General features: G+C 43.2%; 1 protein-coding gene across 2 annotated transcripts in view; it reads right to left on the bottom strand.

Moving 5' to 3' along the window:
• Window positions 1-982: 982 nt before the first annotated feature.
• Window positions 983-10,292, bottom strand: part of clip2 (CAP-GLY domain containing linker protein 2) — a 16,088-nt gene continuing 6,778 nt past the window's right edge. The window contains exons 4-18 of one of the 2 annotated variants that reach the window (XM_089017399.1): window positions 9,326-9,450; window positions 8,257-8,470; window positions 6,803-7,000; window positions 6,628-6,731; window positions 5,819-5,879; window positions 5,528-5,578; window positions 4,394-4,669; window positions 3,440-3,937; window positions 3,330-3,375; window positions 3,170-3,253; window positions 2,936-3,092; window positions 2,632-2,791; window positions 2,365-2,553; window positions 1,986-2,048; window positions 983-1,897 (exon numbers count right to left, since the gene is read on the bottom strand). In XM_089017399.1, coding sequence (XP_088873525.1) covers window positions 1,886-1,897; window positions 1,986-2,048; window positions 2,365-2,553; window positions 2,632-2,791; window positions 2,936-3,092; window positions 3,170-3,253; window positions 3,330-3,375; window positions 3,440-3,937; window positions 4,394-4,669; window positions 5,528-5,578; window positions 5,819-5,879; window positions 6,628-6,731; window positions 6,803-7,000; window positions 8,257-8,470; window positions 9,326-9,450 — 2,238 coding nt within the window. In that variant the 3' untranslated portion in view covers window positions 983-1,885. The remainder of the gene's footprint in view (window positions 1,898-1,985; window positions 2,049-2,364; window positions 2,554-2,631; window positions 2,792-2,935; window positions 3,093-3,169; window positions 3,254-3,329; window positions 3,376-3,439; window positions 3,938-4,393; window positions 4,670-5,527; window positions 5,579-5,818; window positions 5,880-6,627; window positions 6,732-6,802; window positions 7,001-8,256; window positions 8,471-9,325; window positions 9,451-10,292) is intronic. The other variant, XM_089017400.1, reaches the window with a different exon arrangement.

Here is a 10,292-nt window from a genome sequence, read left to right as displayed (position 1 = left end):
GCCGTCCTGCTAATCCCAACCCCAACTCAACACCGGCGTCCATTGGTCGAGCAGGATTAACCGGAAGTCCTCCAATGGGCCAAAAAAAAGAGAGAAAGGGAAATTCCAGACGTCTTTTATAGTTTTTATCGCTTCCGTCCAAACAAATTAAAGAATTAAAGTGAATGTCAGTGAGAAAATGAACACAAGGCACATTTGGCAAACGCGAGGCAATAGTGTTGAGTGCCTATCATCAATGCTCTGTATTTTGTGAAAAATAAACCAGTTTATTCATCTCTTTGTGTAATTATCTCAAAAACGTCAAAATAATGATAATAATAATAAATTTGATTTATAAGCACCTTTCAAAACTCTCAATGTCACTTTACAGTCACAGGATAAAATTTTCTGTGGGTGAGCAGTGGCATCCGCACGCGCTAGTGTTCAAGTAACTCAAATACATAAAAAGCTAGCTAGCTAGCTAATAGATAACTAATAGATAGCTAGCTAGCCCACAGATAGTTTATAAATAGCAAATATATAGCGAACTAGATAGATAGAGAGCTAATAGCGAGCTAGGTAGCCAGTTAGATAGCTCAAGTGAGCAACATAATGTAAAAATAATAATAGTTAATTTCTAAGCGTCTTTGAAACCTCTCAAGGTCACTTTACAGTCACAGGATAAATTCTTCTGTGGGTGAGCAGCGGCAGCCACATGCATACAATACACTGTCTGTAAGAAATAATCTGTTTTAAATTTCAAATGGATTTTGACTTACAACCATTTCGATTTACGATCATTTGGTTGGAACGGAACTCGGTCGTAAATCGGATGTAAAAATGTAAAAAAATAAGTGAAAAATAAACTGCTTCAGAGCAAATCAAAATAATTAAAAACAACATAATTATCATGATCCTAAAATTACAGGTTTTAATGAACGATGAAAAATAAATTCCTGGACGTGTGCATTCATGATGGACTCAAGTACTTCTGTCGATGTGAAGCAGTAGAAAGGTTCAGAAGATGAAAAGCATTTTTGAGTTGTAAATATTTAATCAGACAGTCTGGGAAAGCATTGAGGCAATAATCTGGATCATGAGCCTTCCCGTTACAGTACGACAGCTAAATACAGACCACAAAACCCTTGCAAACAGTCGGAAGACCTTGGACGCTGACAGGTTTGAGCCCAGGAAACCACCAGCCGTTCTGTTCTTCATCCTGGACTTGGAGATACGTAGAGATTTGTTTATCACTAGGGTCTTGCGTTTTTGGACTGAACCGAACCTCAACCTCATGGTTGAGGGGTACAACTGGAGTCCATCCTCGGCACCCTGTGTTTTGACATCGGGATCATACATAGTACTGTTTTTGTTGTTGTCCCCTTTATATTTGTGACATTGTTCATTCGATCATGGGTATCAGACCTTGGTATCGTTCTGGATCTGTCGCAGACCCAGTTACCAAGGTGCCCGGGGGTCGCAGACCCTTCCAGACCAATCTCAGGAATCCATCTGGACACTGCGAGTCTTGCGGTAGGTGTCTCGCGCTATATTATTTTGGTATCTTTCTGGATCTGTAGCAGACCCATATACCAAGGTACGCGGAGTCGCAGACCCTTCCAGACCATCTCAGGAATCAGTCTGGACTCTGCGAGTCTTGCGGTAGGTGTCCCGCACTAGATTATTTCAACGTAATAAATAAAAGAACAAACAAAAAGTGACCCAGTGGTAAAAGTTCTTAGATTCGAGGCATTCTCGTAACTGGGTCGCTAATTTCGGTCTGGAATCCCATGAGGCGTTTAGAATTTACAGTACTTGGTCCTTACGACTCCGTAATAGGTGCTTTTTCAGCGACCAGACGTGGTTACGGGTCTGGACTTGATGCGTCCGTGGGCAGCATCCATCATCAGTGCTGCTCCTGAAAACGCAGGCAACAAAAAGACGTTTTAGCGCCGGCGGATGGATGCCACCATGGAAAAAAATAGTCCATCAAAGAAGATACGGACGTTTTGAGTGCTGTCGGCTTCCTGGAGGTGAATTCCGTTGGCTGATTTGTGGGCTCCGTGCATCTGAGAGAAAACCGCCAGACTTGGCATCATTAGAAGTCCAAGATGGCGCCTGAGTAGGTAGCCGTTAGCAAATGCTCCTTGCTTTTTTTGGTTGTGTTTGTGTTGTTTTTGTGTTTTCTTTTGTGACTTTGAGTTGTTATGTGTCGTTTGAACAGACACCGATTGTTTTTCAGCATTTTTGGCCACAAAATTCATCAAGGAGGAGACTGTACTGAGAGCTTGCGCCTTTTCGGCAGCACCAATATGCCAGCACCGTTTTTGATTGGGAGGAATAAAGGCTTATCCAATCCAATCTAAACGTAACAAAATACCATACCGGACTTTTCTCTGGATGCTTGCCCATGGCCTGGACCAGTTGGTCCACCTGCTGATTGTGCTCCAGGGCCGTCCTCAAGGCGTCTTCGGTGCTAAGTAGCTGCTGGCGAAGGCGGGCCACCTCAGAGTCCAAAGCCGAAGGGTCCAGCATGGAGTGACGGCGGTGGTCCGGGGAGAATCTCTCACGGCCCTGGTAGAGAAGAACCACCGCCCCCCCAAAAAAAATATTTTTGTACGTCCACTGCATACGTTGTCTTTGGCTGCTCACCAACATCAGAAGTTTATCCCGTAGCGTCTTGATATCGTCCTGCAGTTTTTGCTCCTTGACCTTCCACTCGGCCTTGCGCATTTCGCGGTTGAGGTCTTTGTCCATCTCACGAGAGTGGCGGTGCGACTCCAAGAGCAAAACTCGAAGTTCGTTGAGGCTCCTAGTGTCAATCACCAAGAATCGCTAAAAGCAGGTGAACCGAAGCTAACGCAAGGCTAACAGATACTAAGCTAAGTATGGCTGAGGTAGGTCCAGATGCGTAGCTAGCTAAAAGGGGCTTAAAATGGCGGCGGTTCCAACATACCCTTCTTTCTTCAAGAGATCCTGGCTAATGCTGAGTAGCTGCCCAGAGGCGTCATGGGACTTCCTGGTCATGGACTCAAGCTCCGCCTCCATGCGCATCTTCTCCCGCGCTAGGGCTTCGGCCTTCTTTTCGCTCGTCCGAACTTTGCTCTCGAGGACTGCCGTTAAAAATGAACAAATGTGATACATTTCGATTGGTCGAGGGAAGAGTGCAACGTTGTTTGCTAGGACTCGCCTCCAATTTGAGATTTGAGGACTTCGACTTGGGAGGTGAGAGTGGAAACCTCTTTTTCCCTTTTCGTCAGTTTCTCCGTGATTTCTGAAAGATAAAAAATTGACGATGATTGACGTCTTTGCGGTAGCATTTCGGATGTTGGACAAAACCGACGTGGTACCTTCAACGTTCTGCTTTTCGTGGGAAAGGTGGTCGTCTTCGATGACCTAAGACGATAAAACGTTACAATCCATCGAAAACGCGACGCCGGTGCTGCAAGTTTTCGCTCACGTGAGCATCGCGGTCGGTCTGGATGGGTCGCAGATGATTGGTCGTCACCCTCAGCTTCTCTTGGAGCTTCTGGATCTCCTCACAGTTGACTTCCTGCGACGCTCGGTACTCCGACACTTTGTTTTCGGACATCTCCAGCTGTGCCCTGAGCTCCCGGACGCTTTGGTCGCGCTCCCGTTGAAGCAGCTCCAGTTCTGCCAGCTTCTTCTCGGCCTTCCGGAGTTTGTCGGAGGTCTCCTCCACGGTTTGCTCCTTGGCGTCTTGGAGGCGAGCGCAGAGGTCTTCTCGTTCCTTGGTGAGGATAGCGGCTTCGATTTTGTGCTTGGCTTTGAGGTTCTCCACTTCAAGCTGGTGCTCCATCTTCAGGCCCTCCAGGGCGGGCCGAAGCTCCTGGACACCCGGTTCCTGGCCTTCGGGTGCGGATTGGTCGCCTGAGAAGGTGGCCTTCAGGTCCTCCAGTGACTTCTGGTGATCGCTCACGAGACAGTCGAATTTAGCCTGCGCGAGGACGAGACAAAGAGGATTCAAAGATGGTTGTTTCCACATCAATGCAACACTAACAGAGGCCTATACAAGGTTAGCAGATGCTACGCTAACAGAGGCTCATACACGGCGAACAAAGACCAATAAGCATTGAACATGGGCCAAAACAAATAAACTATATAGCCTAGCCATATCGATGCTATGCTAACAGAGGTCTACACAAGGTTAGCAGGTGTTACGCGAACAGAGGCTCATACACGGCATGGTTCACATGTGGCTAACAGTTGCTAAGCTAACAGATGACAATCACATTCATTCATGGGCTAACGTAGGCCAATGAATAAGTCCGTGGTTGCTAATCCTAGCAACACACGGCTAATGGAGGGGCGCCATTGGCATCGACGTAGACTTTTTCCCCAGCTTGTGATTGGCTAGTTACAGTACAATACAATTCGCTTTAACAACAGTTACCTTCCAGGCATCCATCATGTCCATGTTCTCCTTGGTGGCCTGCTGGACTTTCAACTTGAGCTCACAGATCTCCTGGTTCTGCTTCTCCACCAGCAATTTTAGGGCCTCGGTTTCCTTTTGGCTAGCCGCCGATGTCTCCGAGTCGAGCGCTCGGGTGGAGGCGGGGTTCAGATCCACGGCGGCGGCGTCGACCCGCAGGGTTTCCATCGCGGCCCTGGTTCGGCTGAGCTCCTCCTCCAGCTGCGCAATGCGACTCTGCTCCTCCACTGTGGTTTGCTGTCGTCGGGGACAACAGATGGAGTATTCCGAGTTTAGATGATCTTGAAAAATGCTAATGATTTAGCAAATTTAGAAAACATAATTAACTCATTAACTGCTATTCCCGAATTGAAAATATGAAGTGGAGCGCCATTCCCAAATTTGTTCGGGTTTTGGTTTTTCTTGCAGGTGGGGTGCCGATAAAGCGCTGGTCAGACCTCTGGCAATGTTTTTTCCTTTCCATGAGAGGACAGCATTTGCCTTTTGTCCATGTTAGCGCTTTGTTCCAGCTTCAGCTGTTGTTAAAGCGCTATATATTGTATTTTGTATATCTGCCCCATTTCAAGCTTAGATAACTCCAGACCCATATAACTTAGGAATTAACTCTTTATGATGAAAGAAGAGAGTCTAAGGTTTCTAACGATGCATTGAATTTTTATGTAGTCCTAAAACTCAATATTCGGAAATATTCTCAAAATTCGTAGCAGCCTACCCAAAATACAGGTAACATTCGACTTACGACCAGTCATTTAGCCTCCGAGTCTCTATTCAACATTTGGAATGAATTCCGACTTACAACCATTTCGATTTACGACCACTTGGTCGGAACGGAACTCGGTCGTAAGTCGGATGTTACCTGTATTTCAAACCGGATTACTGCGACGAAAGTAGAACAAAATGTGGAAAGACAGCAGCCAATATCAGATCATTTGAAAGTCAAGCAAATTGAAACAAGTCCATTGATTTGGATCGAAGACACACAAGAGGAAAAAAAGCAAGCGTTTGTAAGGTGAATGCGGCATTCGAAAGATGATCAAGTCGCATTTTGTTTGGAGAAGAAGTTAAAAAATGAATACATAAAAATACATCTGTCACCTTGATGGTCTTACCCAACCCCAAAGATGAGGAGTCATGCTTGCATCTTCCCTGTTGGCAAAAACAAACTTTATGCACCTAAATTAAACATTTAAGCAGATTTTTATGTATTTTTTGGGTTGCTTTTTTTTTGCTTTCTCACACCTGTGAGTCCGAAAAAATGAGCCGGCTGGGGTAAATGAACCGATTTAGAGTCATGTTGCTAATGCTAATGCTAAATCAAAAAAAAAAAAAAAACTCCTGTCATTGCTAGCGCATGCTAGCTAGTTGAAAAACAACATTTTGGTTTACCTCCAGGTCTCCTTTGGTGATGGATTCCTCCTCCACTCGGAACTGGAGGTCCTCTACTTTCCTGGAAAAACAAAATGGCGATGTACTTTCCTGGAAAAACTATATGGCGATGATGCTAAAACGCAAAACAATATGGCAAAACTAACTAACAGGCTAATAGGCAAAACCAACATGCTCACATGCTAACCTTTTGACTAACATGCTAACATGCAAAACAATATGGCATAACTAACATGATAAAATGCATAACTCACATGCTAACATGCAAAACATGCTAACACGCTAACATCCTAACTAAATGCTAGCATGCAAAACAATATGGCATAACTAACATGCTAACATGCATAACTAACATGCTAACATGAAAAACAATATGGTAAAACAATATGGCGATGATGCTAACATGCAAAATAGGGATTGTTTAAAAGCTAGCTTAGCTAACTAGCTAGCTATTTGAGTCAGGAAACATATTAGCTATCTAGCTAGCTAACTATCTATTAGCCAGCTAGCTAGCTTTCGATCTTTTTTTCTAGTTATTTCGGGATGAGTGAACGCTGGCGAGTGTGGCTGCCACTGCTCACCCACAGAAAACCGTATTCTGTGACTGTAAAGCGACCTTGAGAGTTTTGAAAGGTGCTTAAAAATGAAACGGATTATTATAATATTAAAAACAATATGGCAATGATGAACATGCAAAAACAATATGGCGATGATGCTAACATACTAAGCGCTAATCTTTTTTTTTTTTTTTGCTCAATGAAATGTAGTGAAAAGCGATCAATTTTTTGATAAAAAAAATTCCAATTGACCTTTTCTCTTCTTCCAGCTGATTGGCCAGCTCCACCTTAGCTTTCTGCACGCCGGCCAAGGCGGCGGTCACCTGATGGAGTGCGCCTTCGTTCTCCGACACGTACTACAAAGAACAACGGATGGATATTGGTACTGTACCGTAAAAGCTAGCATGACGCGGTGGATGTTAGCTACCTGCACGTGCTGCGATTTGAGCGTGCTAAGCTCCTTTTCCACCTCGCCGATGCGGCTGGTGGCTTTCGCCATATCGGCGCGTTCCAGGTCGCGTTCGGCGAGCAGCTGCTCGATGTGCTGCTGCTTCTCCTTCAGCGCCTCCTGCAGAGCGGTGGTGCCCGAGATCTTGCGGGCGTAACGCGACGACGTCTCCGTTAGCTTGGAAGCGGTCGGCGGCGTATCGGGAAAAGGACAAGGAGAAGAAAATGATAGTTGAGGATGACAAGATGCGCCATTTTTAAAGCTACTTGGGGTGCACATGGGACACTGCGGGTCACTTGGGATCATTTGCGTGTATCTTTTTACATATAGTTAATAAAAAAAAGTGTCAGGATACAGATAGAAAAAAATCTCTACTAAAAACAAACAAATATGAATAATAATGCGCAGTCATGACGAAGTCTAATAAATCAATCAAAAAATATCACTCGGATATCATCAAGATGCAACTACATCAACGACCATCACAAAGGTCAATAAAACAACATTATTATACAGTAGAGTTTATTTCTTTAATGACAATACCATAGCACATTTATTATACATAAAATAATGTATATTTTGTGTAGTTTTAAGGCGTATTTAGTAGAAAATTATGTTTTATGGGGACCTGGGAACGGATTATTCTCATTTTAATGGTTTGCTATGGGAAATTAAAGTTTGGAAGACACACTTTTCGCCTTAGACACACTTTGTGGGAAACTATTAAGTTCCTAAGCTGAGGTATCACTGTATATACATAAATATATATATATATATATATATATCATATTTATATGATTATATTTTTATCATATTTATCTATATATAAAATATTATATATGTATATATATATTTGATACAAGTAGATGTAATCTTTAAACATACACACACATTTTTTCCAATTCTATGTCTATACATGTCTATACATATACACATATATATATATATATATATATATATATATGTTTGTTTTTAAATATTATATTTGATTATATTTTGATGATATTATACTTTGATTATATGTATATATTTTACTTTGATTATATTCATGTCATGATATGATTTTATTTATATATACACACATATATATTTGTTTGGTTTTTAAATATTATATTTCTTATAATTTTGATTATATGTATCAGATTAATTATATTTCTAGATAATTCTCATGAAAAAAAAATTATTTAATTTGATATAAGTAGATGTCATCTTTCGGAGGAGAATTTCCTTCCGAGCGAATCAATGTGTCTTCATCACGGGGGTAAAGTTCGCCATCACTCAAGTCGAGCGTCTCTGCTGACGCGGGCGTCTTGACGACGGACGCAGACTCGAGTTAATCGCAAAGGCAATTAAGCAAAGTAGAAAAAAGGGGGCGGTGCTAAATCAACGCGCCGCATTTTATCATCCAAAAAGTGACGCAGTCGTTCTCTCACCAGTCCGGTGCGACTGGGTCGCCCGCCCACCGACGAGGCCACCGAGCTGACGGAGCTGATGGACGAGCTGCTGGGGCTGTGGGCCAGCGACGACACCCCCATGGCCACCCGTTTGCTCTTCTTAGCCTTGGCCGGGCTGGTGGACGGGAAGCCGATGCGGATCACCTTGTGGATGGGGGCAAACAGGCCGAATTTGGGGAGGCACTGGAAGTACCTGCGGAGAGGGGGGGCGCTACATCCGTTTTTTTGGTCTTTTTAAGGTGAGAAAATGGATAGAAAACAGTTTCAACTTTATTGATAGTTCAAAAGCAGAGTGTAGACTGCAAGGTTAAAATATCCCATCAATCAGGCTCCACAAATAACACATCTGTACACTTAATGCAAAAAGCTATCAACCCAGTTAAACAGAACACAATTTATGAGGAACTAGGTAAGATTATCGCAGGCAACTTCACTCGGATATCGTCCGATTTCATAATGTCATTCGTCAAGGTGAGGCAGCCAATTCTGACGTTAAAGCTGCCACAGCTTACAAGAAAGCATTCCTCAAGATGGTGAAAGAAGAAGGCTACGTTCCTCATCAAGTGTTTAATCAGAATCAGAATCAGAATCATCTTTATTGCCAAGTATGTAGGACACACAAGGAATTTGTTTCCGGTAGAACACGCTGCACTAGTATCGTTGTCAAAAAAAAAAAAAAAAAAAATGCTGGTGAAAGCGGCCACTCCATTCCATCAAGCCATCAACAACCATCACAAAGGTCAATAAAACCACTTTATTATACAGTACAGTTTATTTCTTTAATTATAATACCATAGCACATTTATTATACATAAAATAAGGTATATTTTGTGTAGTTTTAAGGCTTAGAAAATTAGAAAATGATGTTTTATGGGCACCTGGGAACGGATTATTCTCATTTTAATGGTTTGCTATGGGAAATTAATTTTTGGCATACACACTTTTCGCCTTACTCACACTTTTTGGGAACCAATTAAGTTCGTAAGCAAAGGCATCAGTGTATTATTATTTTTTTTCATTATTGATGTCTTTTTCGTAACGCGCATACCTCGTCCCAGCCACGGCGCCGTCGTTCTTCCCCAGAGGCTCGTCCAGCTCCACGCCGCACCACTCCCCCTTGGCAAAGTCCGTCTCCCCCATGTAGCGAATCACCCCCATCTTGGAGCCTCCCACCTTTGGGCACAGACAGATTTCAAATTCAGGAAAAAAAAAATTGTGAAGAGATGTGATACAATTTTTGTCAAAATATGTTACAAGTGATCAATTTGATTGATTTAAAAAAATAGGCAAATGAGAAATTCAATAAGGAATGAAGCAAAATCCAATATGAAAAATAAAACACAAATATCACACCAAATATGCGAATAAGAAAGCAATAGTAGAAAGCACGGGTGTCCAAATCGAGGCCCGGGGGCCAAATCTGGCCACTACATCGTTTTATTCGGGCCGTGAAAGCAAATAAAACTTGAAAAATTCCATGCTCATCTATCGGGCTAGCTAGCGGCCGTGCTAGGTAGCCACCAAGCTAGCTAGCGACCAAACTAGAGCTAGCTAGCGACCGAGTTGGCAACTGAGCTAGAGCTAGCTATTGACCGAGCTAGAGCAAGATAGCGATCGAGTTGGCGACCGAGCACGCGCTAGCTAGTGACCTAGATAGCTAGCTATTGACCGAGCTAGAGCTAGCGATCGACCGAGCTAGAGCTAGTTAGCGACCGAGCTAGCGACTGAGCTAGAGCTAGCTAGTGACCAAGCTAGAGCGAGCTATTGACCAAACTAGAGCTAGCTAGTGACCAAGCTAGAGCTAGCTAGCGACCGGGTTAGAGCGAGCTACCTAGCAAACGAGCTAGCGAGTGATCAATTTAGCAAGCAACCGAGTTAGCTCTCTTTCTATTGAGATATCTGGCTAATTCCTTACATTACAGGTGTCCAAGTCAAGACCCGGGGGCCAAATGTGGCCCACCACATCATTTTATTCGGCCCGTGAAAGCAAATCCAATTTGTGAAATTCCACGATG

This window comes from Hippocampus bargibanti, linkage group LG16 (assembly GCF_051943395.1).
Source record: "Hippocampus bargibanti isolate YZ-2025 linkage group LG16, ASM5194339v1, whole genome shotgun sequence".
In the NCBI taxonomy this organism is placed as follows: domain Eukaryota; kingdom Metazoa; phylum Chordata; class Actinopteri; order Syngnathiformes; family Syngnathidae; genus Hippocampus; species Hippocampus bargibanti.
Note: the sequence above shows the minus strand (reverse complement) of the source record. Positions and strands in the feature narration are given on the sequence as shown.